At 40.4% G+C, this 16,421-nt stretch overlaps 1 protein-coding gene across 5 annotated transcripts in view; it reads right to left on the bottom strand.

Annotated features, from left to right (window-relative positions):
* malrd1 (MAM and LDL receptor class A domain containing 1) overlaps positions 1-16,421 on the bottom strand; it is a 449,554-nt gene that overhangs the window by 329,520 nt on the left and 103,613 nt on the right. For all 5 annotated transcript variants that reach the window (XR_015757232.1, XR_015757233.1, XM_043690416.2 and 2 more), the window contains 3 exons: positions 11,408-11,513; positions 10,646-11,013; positions 8,925-9,334 (listed from right to left, as the gene is read on the bottom strand). Coding sequence is in view for 3 of the 5 variants with exons in the window: in XM_043690416.2 (XP_043546351.2) it covers positions 8,925-9,334; positions 10,646-11,013; positions 11,408-11,513 (884 nt within the window). In the remaining 2 variants the exon portion in view is untranslated. The remainder of the gene's footprint in view (positions 1-8,924; positions 9,335-10,645; positions 11,014-11,407; positions 11,514-16,421) is intronic.

Below are 16,421 nucleotides of genomic sequence, written 5' to 3'. Positions count from 1 at the left end.
GCCACCGAACCACCCCAACTCCAACACATCCTGCTCTGGCTTTCACATTAATAGATTCCATTGTAATATAACTATGACTACAGATAATGGAACACCTGGAAAATAACATACTTGAAAAAAATCTTTTGGATCATGTAACATTCCTTTGAGCAATTGGAACTTGCTTGAGTTGTATAGAAGCATAAGGCCATACAGCACAGATTGGGTCCTTTGGCCCATTGAGTCTGCACCAACCTATCTACCCTAATCCCAGTTTCCAGCACTTGGCCCATAAACTTCCATGCATGACATATCAATTACTCATCCTGATAGTTTTTTCAAAGTTGTGAGGTTTCCTGCCTCTACTCTCCTCCCAGTCAGTGCATTCGTGATTCCCAACCTTTTCCCTCAAATCCCAACTTAAACCACCTGTCTTTCACTTAAAATTATGCCTCCTCATTATTGACCCTTCAACAAAGGCTTTCTATCCATCCTGTCCTCCTCATCTTATACACCTCAATCAGATCGCCCCGCAGCCTTCTCTACTCAAGGAAAATCAATCCAACTCTATCCAGCCTCTTTCATGGCTGAAATGCTCTAACCCAGGCAAAATCCAGGTGAATCTTCTGTGCAACCCCTTTGTTGCAATCACATCCTTCCTATAGTGCAGTGACTAGAATAGTGCACAGTACTTCAGCTGTCATCAAAGCAAAGTTTTGAACAGCTCCAACATAAGCTTCCTACTCTTATAATCTATGCCATGACTGATTTGCCCTGTGTGTCTTCTTAATTACTCTAGTTATCTGTTCTGCAAGCACGCCAGGATCTCTCTGTCCTTCTGAGCTTCTAAATGTCCTGCCAATGATTGAGTATTCCATTGTCTTCTTACTTCTTCTAAAGTGTAACACCTCACAATTTTCAGTGTTAAATTGCATCTATCACTGAGCTGCTCATCTGACCAACCACTCTATACCTTTCTGTAAGCTGAGACCTTCCTTCTCAATGTAAACCACACGGTCAATCTTTGTGTCATTCGCAAACTTACTTGTCATCTCTTCCTCTCTCTCATCAATGAACCCAGCACGGAACCCACCTCCCCTGCTCCTGCCCCACCTCGTGGTACATCATTGAACATGAACCTCCTGTCACACAAACTGCCTCCTACCACCACCTTCTGTGTCCTGCCTTTAAGACAACTTTGGATCCATCTTGCCAAGTTAACCAGGACCCCATCTGCTTCATGTTCTTTCACATAATGTTTCAGCAAATCATCTATTCAATATCAAACATTTCACTAATATTTGTTGCTTCACACATGTCCTTATGCTTTAATGTATATCACTTGTGCAGGGAAGCCTCAAGATGATTGTAAAACACATCAGGAGATTGTTCTCATCAAAATAAATTGAAATTGCAAACTGACTAATTAAAGCAGACAAGCAGTTATAATTGTGGATTATATTTATTAGGTAGCTAGTCCACTAAATCACAATATAATACGATTCACTATTTAGCCACATAACTGCTGGGGCCATTACCTTTCCTCAGAGAGGTTTTACTACTGAAATGCTGGCATTTATCAGTTTCATTCCAAAAAATCTTTGGCATCAAATACAAAATACAAGGCTAAAATACAAGCATGTAATATGTGGGTCCAGCATTACATTTATTTAAAAGCTATTTAAAAGCCTTACACATTCAAAAAGAATCAGAGGATATTACTGCGATGCAGATGTGAACTATTTTACTGACCTTTTAGAGACCTACAGTTCTTTGAACTCCCATTTAAAGGAAAATATGAAGGAAGCAAATATATCACACCACAGAAATTACATTTCAGCAAACATCCCGTCTTGAAAATAAGCAAACAAGAAATACATTTCCTCAGAAGAAATGCTGTGAAGAGAGTAGATCATTCAATTCATGGTCCTTTGCAAACCTGCTGTTTTTCACACTCATAGATACTTCAGAAATCATTACCTTCAATAAGACTGTGAATGTGTTTTTTGTTTTATTAGATTAGATTACTTACAGTGTGGAAACAGGCCTTTAAGGACCAATTATAAAAATATTTAATTAGAATGGTAAATATTATGATTTAACATCAACTTGGCTTTCATTATGGGTCAGTATTATTTTAAATGTGACAGGGTAATATAATGTATATTCAACCACCTTGATCATAATATTCAAGTAATATAATCTATATTCAACCACGTTGATCATATTACTCAGGTAATATAATGTACATTAAACCACCTTGATCATATCCAGAAAGATAATATTTTAAGAGGTTGACCATTACAGGCAGTCTGAGAACTAGTGAGAAAAGAATAAAAAATGATGGACTAATATCAGTTTGAATTCAAGCAAGTAATCATGGACAGAGTTTCATACCCTTACAAAAACTGTGAATGTTGGAAGCAATTTTCTTTTAAGATGGTACTTTGTAAATGACACCACAGAACCCAATTTTGTGCACTGCATACTAATTAAGGAGAAAATGCACAAATACAATTGATCTAAAAATGTGTTGGGAATTTCTGAATGTGTTTAGATAAGAAAATTAACCTTTATGTACTTTCATATTATACCAGATTTCTCCATATGCTTCACAGTTAGTAAATTACTCCTATTATTTTTGTGTAAATGGTCTTCTGGCACAGTGGGTAGTGTTCCTGGCTCTGAGCGAGATGCTCCAGTTTCAAGTTCCATTCCAAGACCTCCAAGTTGTGGATGTGACATGGGTAGAGAGATTGATTATTATCCTGTCAATTTTTCTAATGTGTCATGCAGGCAGTAAAAGCAGGAAAGTCTCCCAGTCAACCATGTTTTATGTGGAGTAGTGCCCTCAACTTGTTACCTATGGAAAATAAGTCAGCAACTTGTTCCAGGAGAAACTAGCTATAGCAACAAACAAAGAATGTGCTTAGCTTTGTCTGTCTCATGCACCACTGGGTATGGGAAGAGGCAAGAATTCATTCTGGTTTTATGGTCAGGCATTGGAGATAAATTTGCACAGAACAAATTGCCACAGACAATAAAAGATAGCTACCTGGTTAAATTATCTGTCATTTGTATAATAAAACAAATTATTGTCAAACTAAAATGAGAAGATACTTCCAGTGTAAAATGTACTTTAATAATATATTATTAACATGGACAGATTTAAAGATTGCAGCTTTATTTAGATTGGATGAGCCAAAATGTTGATTTGGTCCTCACTTATTTTTATTTGGTCTTCACTCAGAGTGTTCTTTATCATAGTATCCCTACAGTGCAGAAAGAGACCATTTAGCCTATTGAGTATGCACTGACCTTCCAAATAGCATCCCACTCATACCCAACGCCCCATCCAATTCCCATAACCATGCCCAGCCACCTCCCCCCCCCCCCCCCCCCCCCCCCCTCCCCCCACCAATACCATCGCTCCCTCTTTCCCATGGTTAATCACCTAACCTGCACATCCTTGGAGACGATGGGGCAATTTAGCATGGCCAATGCACCTAACCGCACATCTTTCGACCATGAAAGGAAACCAGAGCACCCAGCCAAAACTCTCTCAGACATGGGGAGAAGGTACAAACTCCACACAGATAGTCACCCAAGGATAGAATCAAACCCAAGTCCTTGGCTCTGGAAAGGCAGCAGTGCTAACCACTGAGCCACTGGGCCCACCCTTCATGTATCTTGATTATCCTTGTTGTTCCTTTTTCCCTTTGAACCTAAAGGGAAAGGATTGGAATAGACATAAAAATATTTGTGGATCCCACCAAAACAATAAGACATTGAGCTACAATTTATCATTACTGGGATAAAGGCAATTTCAAATAAATCTCATTGGGAACAGCATGACTCATTTCAAAGAAACATTAAAGTCAAGTTTGTTCCACCAGTGAACAGAAACTGCTTTGTAATTGATTTTCTACTGTCATCAAAATGAGGTAGTGGTGCTCACTGTGAAACTAACAATTTGTACTGTTATTGCAATGTGAGATGTATTTTTAAACTTTTTATGAGCTATCTGTAAATGACATACATATACAAGTTCAAAACCATCATGAATTTCAACTATAACCATCAAGGAAACTGCAAAAGGTTGAGCTGGCAGCCTTTCATATATTATTTTAATCCAAGCCTCGGTCATATCTACATTCCCAGGGTCTACTCAGGAGCAATTGTGATGATCAATCTTAATTCATTGCATAAGATATTCCCATTATTAATGTCAAATTTGAAAAGAGTCATGCTATTTTCACACTGCAATAAAATATTTCAGTGGGCCTTTGTAATTATGTTCAGAAAATGCATTGAAGACTTCATAGATCTGTACACAATTACATTTGTATTAAGTACATCACAGAATATCTTGCATGTATTTATCAGGAGTATAATGCATTGGATAACTATCAATGAATTCCTATTGGAGAATCAGGCTCAGGTGACAGTATAATTGATTCAGTGTGCTCTTTTTTGTCATTGAAATCAATTTTGGGGTAATAAGGAAATAGTAAAGCAGCATTAGAATGGATGACAGGAGTTGAGACGGCTAACACCAGCTTAGAACTAAGCTCTACAATACTGTCATGTCCAATTGTCAATGATGTTCAATAGTTAAGCCACAAGCAGTCGAAGGAGGAGGCTTCATGAACATTGCTATTCCTCAATGATGATAGGAAAATACTGAAGATTTTCAGTTATCTTCAGCTAGGGGTACAGACTGGATGGAAAATACTGCCCCCTGTAAAAACGCCATCCCATTCTCCCAATTCCTTCGACTCCGCCGCATCTGCTCCCAGGAGGACCAGTTCCAAAAACGCACAACCCAGATGGCCTCCTTCTTCAAGGACCGCAATTTCCCCCCCAACGTGGTCGACGATGCCCTCCACCGCAACTCTTCCACTTTCCGCTCCTCCGCCCTTGAGCCCCGCCCCTCCAACCGCCACCAGGACAGAACCCCACTGGTCCTCACCTACCACCCCACCAATCTCCATGTTGAGCGCATCATCCGCCGTCATTTCTGCCACCTCCAAACGGACCCCACCACCAAGGATATATTTCCCTCCCCTCCCCTATCAGCATTCCGTAAAGACCACTCCCTCAGTGACTCCCTCGTCAGGTCCACACCCCCCCCACCAACCTAACCTCCACTCACGGCACCTTCCCCTGCAACCGCAGGAGGTGCAAGACTTGCGCCCACACCTCCCCCCTCACCTCCCTCCAAGGCCCCAAAGGAAACTTCCATATCCGCCACAGATTCACCTGCACCTCCACACACATCATTTATTGCATCCTCTGCACCCGATGTGGCCTCCTCTATATTGGGGAGACAGGCCGGCTACTTGCGGAGCGTTTCAGAGAACACCTCTGGGACACCCGGACCAACCAACCCAACCACCCTGTGGCTCAACATTTCAATTCTCCCTCCCACTCCACCAAGGATATGCAGGTCTTTGGACTCCTCCATCGCCAGACCACAACAAAACGACGGTTGGAGGAAGAGCGCCTCATCTTCCGCCTAGGAACCCTCCAACCACAAGGGATGAACTCGGATTTCACCAGTTTCCTCATTTCCCCTCCCCCCACCTTGTCTCAGTTTAATCCATCGAATTCAGCACCACCTTCCTAACCTGCAATCTTCTTCCCGACCTCTCCACCCCCACCCCAGTCTGACCTATCACCCTCACCTTGACCTCTTTCCACCTATCACATTTCTGACGCCCCTCCCCCAAGTCCCTCCTCCCTACCTTTTATCTTAGCCTGCTGGACAAACTTTCCTCATTCCTGAAGAAGGGCTTATGCCCGAAACGTCGATTCTCCTGTTCCCTGGATGCTGCCTGACCTGCTGCGCTTTTTCAGCAACACATTTTCAGCTCAGTACAGACTGGATGATCCATCTTCATTTCCTCTTGCAGTTCACACCACTCATCAGTTAATTTGATTCAGTCTACAAGATATTATAAAGTAACTGAGACAACTGGATCTAAAAATAGCACTGGGTCCTGGCAGAAGTCCTCACTGTAGTGCTGAAGATCTGTGCTGCGTAACTTACTACATTCTAGTGCAATGACAACACTAGGGAAAGGTGATGGCCGAATGGTATTATCCCTAGACCTATTAATCCAGGGATCCAGGTAATGTCCTCAGGACCCAGGTTTGAATCCCCAGCATGGCAGATGGTGCGACTTGAGTTCAATTAAAATCTGGAAAATTAAGAGTCTAATGATGACCATGAAACAATAATTGATTATCAGGGGAGAAACCTATCTGGTTCATGAGGAAAAGGAGCTGTTATTCTTAACTGGTCTGGCCATCATGTGACTATAAATCCAAATGTGATTAATTCTCAAGTACAGAATAGGCAATAAATGCTGGCCGAGCCCGCAATGCCAATGTCCCAATAATTTAAAAATAACTAACATCTAGCTGACAATGTGAAATATTACCAAATATTTCCGATCCACAAAAAGCAAGACAAATAAAACTTGATCAGTCTACTCTCAATCATCAGCAAAGTGATAGAAAGTATTGTTGATAGTGCTATCAGGAACCAGCTACCAGTAATCTGCACAACAATGTCAGTTTGGGATTCACCAGGAGCACTTAGGAACTCCCCTCCCAACAGCACTGTAGATGTTCCCTCTCACCAGATGGACTGCAGTGGTTCAAGAAAGCAACTCATTACCAACTTCTCAAAGCAATGAGAGGCATGCAGCAAAGGCAGTCCCCCAGTTAGCAGTACTTATGTCTTGTATTAAAGTACAAAAACCTTGACTCTCGATCACATGACAGCCTTAGATCAAACACGGACATTAGAGTTGAATTCCAGCGGTCAGATGATGCAACAGCAACTGCCCTTAATAGCAAAGTGGTATTCAACTAAGAGTTTCATTAAAGAGCTTAGGTAATATTAAAATAATGGTCAGGGAGATGGGGTGAGGATAAACCTGAACTGATTAGAATTACATCCAATAAAAGGGAAGATGGCTGAAGTTCTATAGAACAGTCTCCAAGGCCAAATCCTACTGCTTCATCAATGACAATCATAAAGTCAGCAGAAAGGATAAGTCGCCCAATATTCAGCTCCATTCACAATTCTTCAGATATTGAATCAATGTGATTAATGTTGCTAAATTCTGAAATCATTAACATTCATGCTATAACTATTTGTCTCCACAAACGCAACCTGACCTACTGAGTGTTTTTTTTTCATTTTTGTTTACTTTTTCAATGTTGACCTGCGTCACAGGAACTGAGAAAAAAAACAACTTAATGCTGCCTGCTTTTTCTATTATAAAGCAAGTACTAGGGTCAATAATGTATCAATGACAATATATCTGGACAGAGCAAATATTATGTAAAATATCTACTTGTGATTAATTATCTTTCCTACATTAATTCACAATAATATTCACGTAATTTCACCACTTTCTACCCTGTCTCAACCCACCTGCTACTGAAAACCTAATTCATCCTTTTATGACCTCTGACTATCCCAAAGCATACTGCAGACATGTCATCTTCCATGAACAAGCCTCAGACTTCCAACATGTTTTATTCACTCATCCCAGCCCTATATTGGCTGCTGATCCAGCAATGCCAATTTTTAAAAATTCTTATCCTTCTGTTCAAATTCCTCCATGGGCTCACTTCTCCTAATTTCCCGAGCCTACTCCAGTTCCTAAAGTTCTGGGAAAAATTCATTACTCAAACCCTGGCTATTACCACCTGCCCTCCCCACATTTCTCCCAAATTCAGTAGATAAACCATTAGCCTTTTGGGTCCTAGACTTTCCCTGTAAATGTCACTGTCTCTCCCCGTTTCTTGGTTCCTTTAAAATGCCTCTTAAAATTCTCTGACCTAGCTTTACAATTGCGTCATCTGGCTCATTGGCTATTTTCATTTATTTATTTATGATGCATTGATTTTCTCGAGATGGATGGTGAAATTTTCTCCATAAGCTTTGAAACCCTGCCAATTGGAGGAAGCAATGGCTTGGTGGTATTGATCACTCGACGATTAATCCAGAAATTCAGCTAATGTTCAGGGGACCTGGTTTCAAATCCCACCATGGCAGATAGTGGAATTTGAATTCAATAAAGAATTTGGAATTTAGAGTCTAAAGTTGACCATGAAACCATTGTCGATTGTCAGAAAAATCCATCTGGATTCACTAATTCACTTTAGGGAAGGAAACTGACATCCTTACCTGGTCTGGCTTACACGTGACTCCTGACACACAGCAATGTGGTTGACCCTTAACTGCCCTCTGGATAATTGGGGATGGACAATAGATGTTGGCCTAGCCAGTGATTCACACATCCCGTGAGTGAATTTAAAAAAAACATGCTGAAATGGTGGTCAGAGTGCACTTGGTATGGGAAATAGACACCCAGCTATGAATATCCTTGAAGTGGCCAATTAAATGCAAGATGTTTTTGTTGGAGCTAGCAAATATCATAAGACAGACTAGCACAGCTCAGTACAAATGTCTAACAACCAACAGAAAGAAATTAGTGCTACCACATGCGTACAAAAGCTTTTTAATATTTTTAATAAAAATATTAATGTATCTCCTGAGGTAGTGTTTTCCTGCTGTGGTGATGCTATAATTCAAAAGCCTTTTAAAGAGTATTGTAAAAACTAATATGTTCCAGACACAAAAAGCTACAGTATATCAAACATAATTAAATATGATCTATTGATCTTTTATAAAAATTAACGTAGATAGCAACATTCATGCAGCAAAATGTCCAAAGGTGCTACAGAGGAGAATTATAAATAAAATCTTGACACCAAACTACATAAAATTTCAGTTCAGATGGCCAAACACTTGGTCAGAGGTAGGGTTTAAGAAACATCTTTAAAGGAAGAAAGTAAGGTAGTAAGACAGGGAGGCTTAAAGAAAGAATTCCAGGAATTTTATATTAAGTAACTGTGCTTACCTGGAATGGTTGTGAACTATTGATAAAAAGCATCTCTCTGAGCCATAAGTCACCATGGTTACCATATCGTGCCCAAAGTTGCTCTCCCTTTGTGTTGCGGAATGTCCTTTTGTGAACAGCCAACTTAAAAATCTGTTTTCCAAACATGTGATAATGGAAACGGAAGATACAGGTTTTGTTAACTGTGGCATCCAAGATTGGACTGAGGAGAACAGCTGTATTTCCAAATTGTTGATCAGACGCCTCGATGTAAAGGTAAGTGCCTTCTGCTGTCCCCAGTGTGTGATCTTTTGATGGCCCTGTGTTGATTGTCGATGTTTGTCCCTTATTTCTAGTCCAGTCAAAATCATCTTCTTTAGCTTGCTGCCAGTTACATGACCCATTTTCAAAATTGCAAAGCAAATCATTAGCTGCAGAATGCAAGAAATAAACGATTAACTACTTGAATATATAACCATGTACAGGCATAGGAAATTACTTACTAATGTTAGTCACAATAAAACTTTGTACATAGATTTACCTGCATCATTAGATCACTCCAATCTACTATTCCAAATGATAAAACTGAAAATTATGAGGGACATGGATAGGGTAAATAGGCAAAGTCTTTTCCCTGGGGTCGGGGAGTCCAGAATTAGAGGGATTTAGGGTGAGAGGGGAGAGATATAAAAGAGACCGAGGGGGAAACTTTTTCACACATAGGGTGGTACGTGTATGGAATGAGCTGCCAGAGGAAGTGGTGGAGGCTGGTACAATTGCAACATTTAAGAGGCATTTGGATGGGTATATGAATAGGAAGGGTTTGGAGAGACATGGGCCAGGTGCTGGCAGGTGGGATTAGATTGGGTTGGGATATCTGATCGGCATGGATGTGTTGGGCTAACGGGTCTGTTTCCATGCTGTACATCTCTATGACTCTATGACAAGTATTTTCCTGCCTTTCTATAGGTATCTGTATGATCTTGATGTTAAGTGATCAAGTAAAACATGTATCATTATTTCAGTCAGCCTTATATACCTCCCTGAATTTATATTTCATGAATATTGTGGTTAAAAGCAGGGTTATCAATGTATAAGTATCCAGTGGGTGACCCAGTTATTAGGGAATAGTGTAGGAGAAGATATTCAGGCAAATCCTTCATGCTTCAAAGAATTTCAGCAGCTCAAATCCTAGAAGCTGTGTGTTTGGTACCAACCAACCCCCTGATAAAGTGGTGTGGTCAATGAAATTTATGAATTCTGACAACCAGGGTCATTGCTGATTCATGTCAAGCTTTGCCAGCACTGGCCACACAGCCTTCACACAGCCACCCATCCAGACTAAGGTAACATTTGGAGCCATCTTTCCTCATTCTAATGCAGGTGATTTCTTTATTTTGAAGAGTGGAGAGGGATGGAGAGCTGTTACACACTTTGATTGAAGGTTCTGCCCTGAACAAGGCTCTGCAGAAATTGTTGGGAAAGTACAACACCCAGCATATCATATTTGAGTACTGACCTAATTCCCAATTCATTAGCCACATTGTTGCCTGAATAACAAAAGGCAAGTCATAATTTAACTAATGATAATTATCGTCATTAGAAAATATTAGCTGAAGAATAATAAATCTGTAGACATTTGTATGTGTAAAGGACTCTATACAAATATTCTTTCCATGTTAAATACAAATGTCCCAAATGAGCAACATTGGTCTTGAGCAGAATTCTCAAGTTCTACTTACCACAGTTGTCTTCATCAGAACCATCACCACAGTCATCTATAAGGTCACACAACTGTAACCGGTCAATGCAAGCTCTGGTCTCTTTACACCAGAATTGGTTAGTGTCTTCACAGATATCTACAGCTGGTGGAAGGGAGCAGTTGACAAATGTGATATCATCCATTGCTGCCACACCATCATAAATGCTCAGACTGACTTTCACTAGTGTAAGACGAAAGGGTCGTGTTAGTCGCCCAAGCTGAACAGAGCCTTGCAACCACTGATTGTATTGAGTATTGTAAGTCCGCCACACCACAGTACGAGTTGGCACACCATCGATCACCAAGTACATTTTCGCTGCCCCCACAGCCTGTCCATAATTATAATACCTATTGGAGATATCAAATATTAAGTAATTTGTTCAGACATTAAAAATGGTCAAGAGATAACCACTCAATATTGATTAAAGTATGACACTATGATTAGTCAGTAAGAAGCTGGTTTGGGGAAATTGCTTTCAAAATTGTATGAATTATCATAGAATTTTATCTTAAATATTGTCATAGTGAATAAAAGGTGAATTAGTTGAATTTATTAGGTGAATCTATGGGTGTATAGGTGAAAATAATTATCCATATACACAGACATATATAAAACTTCCAAACATGAAGTGTTTTAGATCAAATAATAATTTTCAATGAATGTGGCTCAGAGACCTGATGCTTTCAAAAGAATCAGCTCCACATTCTGTCAAATCATCATGACTTTGAAATGATTTCTTACCAAAAATGCATGGTACAGCCTGTTCCTGACTGACTTAACTGGGGACTTTTCAGTTCTGCAATCTGAAAAAGATTGCTCTCGTTGTTCAAAATAAACATGAAATGTCCTGAAAACGAAATCAAGATAATTCTAAATATGAAAAAGTAACATTTACATCACCACAACACGCTGCACTTATACAAGGGACTTTAACATATTAGAACATCTCAAGAGTGTTTCAAGTGTATGACATGGGAGCAACACAAGGTGCATATATTTTCCAGCCTCTGAACAATGTGAGCATTGAATAGAAAGTTAGGAAACTAGATCAGAATGGCAATGTTGAGATTCTCAATGGCAAGAATAAAAAGTCTGATTCTCCAACCAACTAAGAATATCATTAGTTAGCAGTGAGAGGTCTATTTGCATCTATTTGCATGCATTAACATCCCATTATTGGTTAATCGTGCCTCATTTTTATGCAATTTCCCATTCTACCACCTACCGGATAGTAATTAGATGGTGACAATACCCAATACGAAAACCAGTGGATCCAAAATGTTCAGTTAAAAGCAGGGCACTTCAAGAAGAATGTGGATGTAGGAAGATGTACTTGAATGGTACTTGTGATAATGGAATTTCATTTACATGGAAAATGAGGGAATTCTTCATCTGAGATCAGAAGAGATGAAAGGAAGATTTGATAGTAGGTTTCAAAATCAGGAAGTTAAGGAAAAATAAATTAAGTAAAGGACAAGTGTTTCTAAAGACGGAAGGAATCAGAACCAAAGCACACAGAATTAAAGTGATGTGAAAATAACCATGAGTCACATTAGAATAAACTTACTATAAAAAAAAATGGTGATCTAGATGCACTCTGAAATGGTATTTCAAGCAGATTCAGTAGTAACTTAGAAAAAATACCTGGATAAGCATCTGAAGATGATAGAATGGAAAGGCCTTGGATCAGGAGCAAGGGCAGTGAGAGTAACTGGATTGCTGTTCAAAGAACTGACAGAGGCAAGATGAGTCAATTGGCCTTTTTTTATTGCCTTGTTATTTTACTAGTAGCTCTTAAGTGACTAAAAAGGATAAGACATAAATTGCAGAATCACAGAGTGTTATTGTGCAGAAGGAGACCATTTAGTCCATTGGCCTGATGAAGGGCTTTTGCCTGAAACGTCGATTCCCCTGCTCCTTGGATGCTGCCTGACCTGTTGTGCTTTTCCAGCACTGCACTGTCGACATTTAGTCCATTGTGTCTACTTGGCTCTCCAAATGAGCACCATGACTTTGTGCCTTTGAGTTGCTGTTTTCCTATTGTGTTGCACATTTCTTTCTGTTCGAATAAGAATCTTAGCTGTCTTGAATTGAATCTGACCCTAACACACTGCCAGGCAGTGCATTCTAAACCTCAACCATGCACTCAACCATTTTTTCCACATCAGATTTAATTCTCTTTCAAAACACTTTAAACATGTGCTGCTTTGTTTTTGATACTTTTATGAGTTGGAATAGTCTCATCCTTTTTACTCTGTTCAGACCTCTCATGACTGTGAAAATGTATATCAAACCTGCTTTCAGGAGTGGGTTAAAATCCCATCATGTCAAATGGTAGAATTTAATTCATCTAATAAAATCTGGAAGTGAAAATTAGTTTTGGTGATTGTGACCACGAACCTGTCACTAATTGTTAGAAAAACCTACCTGGTTCAGTAAACTCCTTTGGGGTAGAAATCTGCCTCCTTACCTGGACAGTCCTACATGTAATTCCATATCCATATTGTGTGGCTGACTTTTATTTGCCCTCTGAAATGGCCTAGCAAGCCACTCAGCTCAAGAGCAATTCGTGATAGGCAATAAATATGGCCTTTGACAGCAATGCACTTTTTCATGAAAGAATTAATAAAACGAAACATTTCCTTCAAGGATCGAAGATTCAAAGTAAGACAGGTGTCCAGAGTTAACAGAACTATGGATGACCATTTCAGTAGCACATAAGCAGGGATGGAGAGGAGACAGACGATGCTGCATGTGTGAAGGTGGATGCTCTCAATGGGAGAGAAGATCTGGAGTTTGAAGCTCAACTCAGGGCCAAAAAGATGCTGACATTTCTGCTGCTCAGTCTTAGCCTGTAACAATAGCCAGGGAAGGAGAGGGAATTGATGAACTGATTGGGACAGTAACTGAAGACCTTGATTTGGAGCTACCAACAATCACCATCAATACTCCTTTGAAACTAATGGAATCTCCAAGAGTTCACTTTTGTACAATTAATTACTGAAATCAAGGGATGATTTCAGCAATTGTACATTTCCCTCCAGACTGATATCCAGTAGAAATCAATCAGCTGATTAAGATTTTATCTTTTATTTAATTAGCCTCTCTCTAAAAACCATTGTAAAAGTTACAAGCTATTGACTGTGATTGATAAAGGCTCAGTGCCAAGAACTAGACACAATAGTTGAGGCCAAACCAGTGATAATAAAGGATCCATAATCAGTTTCTTGCTTTATACTCTGTGCCTAGATATTTGAAATTCCATATGCCTTTTTAACTACTTTATCAAACTGCCTGCCACTTTGACAATTTGTGCAAGTATTTCCCACATTTCTCTTTTGGTGCACAGTAAAAGCAAAGTCATAGTAGCATGACCAGACTATAGGGCTGCACTTTCGAGAGAGACAACCGTTGATGGTTTAATCTAAGGGTAACTGCACCTCAGGTCAGGGGTGAGGTTGAGAATGTGAGGCCTTCATGGTACCCTCAGCCAGTGTAGGAACCAAACCCACATCACTCCATATTGTGAACCAGCCATCCAGCAACTGAGCTAACTAACTCCTATTTGCCAAAATCCTAGTGGACCATAGGCCTCTCTCTCATTAGGGTCAGGAACTGGTATGGTTTAACATCAGGGTAAGCATGCCTGAGGTGAGTAGAGACATTGAGAGATTGTCCTGGAATTAAACCCATGCTATTGGCATTACTCTGCATCAAAAACCAATCATCGAGCCAACCTTAGTGAGAAAGAAGTTGATGGGTTCCACATTATTTGAGACAAACGCGGAGATGGGTAAGGAAGTTTAAGAAAAAGTTTATCATGGAAAAAAGGGACAGAGGATTTTATTTGTATTTCATGGAATAGTGAGCAATTCTGACAGAGGAAAACAAGGCAAAATAGAAGATAATATGGTCCAGTTACAATACCAGTGTGTGCTATACATATCAAATGTATAGTTCTTGAAGTTGCCCAATATAAATTCTAGTAATCTACAACAGATAAGTTAGTGTATATCAGAGAGTCATAGAGATGTACAGCATGGAAACAGGCCCTTCGGCCCAACCCGTCCATGCTGACCAGACATCCCAACCCAATCTAGTCCCATATCCCTACAAACTCTTCCTATTCATATGCCCATCCAAATGCCTCTTAAATGTTGCAATTGTACCAGCTTCCACCACTTGCTCTGGCAGTTCATTCCATATACGTACCACCCTCTGTGTGAAAATGTTGCCCCACAGGTCTCTTTTATATCTTTCCCTTCTCACCCTAAACCAATGCCCTCTCGTTCTGGACTCCCCGACCCCAAGGAAAAGACTTTGTCTATTTATTCTATCCATGCCCTTCAAAATTTTGTAAACCTTTGTAAGGTCACCCCTCAGCCTCCAACGCTCCAGGAGAAACAGCCCCAGCCTGTCCAGCCTCTCCCTATAGCTCAAATCCTCCATCCCTGGCAACATCCTTGTGAATCTTTTCTGAACACTTTCAAGTTTCACAACATCTTTCCGATAGGAAGGAGACCAGAATTGCACGCAATGTTCCAACAGTGGCCTAACCAATGACTGGTACAGCCACAACACGATGTCCCAACTCCTGTACTCAATACTCTGACCAATAAAAGAAAGCATACCAAACGCCTTCTTCACTATCCTACTTACCTGCGACTCCACTTTCAAGGAGCTATGAACCTGCACTCCAAGGTCTCTTTGTTCGGCAACACTCCCTAGGACCTTACCATTAAGTGTATAAGTCATGCTAAGATTTGCTTTCCCAAAATGCAGCACTGCGCATTTATCTGAATTAAACTCCATCTGCCACTTCACAGCCTACTGGCCCATCTGATCATGATTCTGTTGTAATCTGAGGTAACCTTCTTCGCTGTCCACTACACCTCCAATTTTGGTGTCATCTACAAACTTACTAACTGTACCTCTTATGCTCGCATCCAAATCACTTATGTAGATGACACAACGTAGTGGACCCAGCACCGATCCTTGTGGCACTCCACTGGTCACAGGCCTCCAGTCTGAAAAACAACCCTCCACCAGCACCCTCTGTCTTCTACCTTTGAGCCAGTTCTATATCCAAATGGCTAGTTCTCCCTGTATTCCATGAGATCTAACCTTGCTAACCAGTCTCCCATGGGAAACCTTGTCGAACACCTTAATGAAGCCCTCATCAATCCTCTTTGTTACTTCTTCAAAAAACTCAATCATGTTTGTGAGACATGATTTCCCATGCACAAAGCCATGTTGACTATCCCTAATCAGTCCTTGCCTTTCCAACTACATATACATCCTGTCCCTCAGGATTCCCTGCAACAACTTACCCACCACCGACGTCAGACTCACCAGTCTATACTTCCCTGGCTTGTCCTTACCACTCTTCCTAAAAGTGGCACCACGTTAGCCAACCTCCAGTCTTCTAGCACCTCACCTGTGCCTATTGATGATACAAATATCTCAGCAAGAGGTCCAGCAATCACTTCTCTAGCTTCCCACAGAGTTCTAGGGTACACCTGATGAGATCCTGGGGATTTATCCACCTTTATGCATTTCAAGACATCCAGCACTTCCTCTTTTGTAATATGGACATTTTGCAAAGTGTCACCATCTATTTCCCTACTTTTTATATCTTCCATATCCTTTTCCACATCAAATACTGATGCAAAATACTTGTTCAGTATCTCCCCCATTTTCTGCATCTCCACACAAAGGCTGCCTCGCTGATCTTTGAGGGGCCCTATTCTCTCCC

The sequence above is a fragment of the Chiloscyllium plagiosum genome, unplaced genomic scaffold, assembly GCF_037043375.1.
Source record: "Chiloscyllium plagiosum isolate Xiang-an unplaced genomic scaffold, Cpla_swu_hap1 HiC_scaffold_5, whole genome shotgun sequence".
NCBI lineage: Eukaryota > Metazoa > Chordata > Chondrichthyes > Orectolobiformes > Hemiscylliidae > Chiloscyllium > Chiloscyllium plagiosum.
This window is presented reverse-complemented; position numbering and strand designations above follow the sequence as displayed.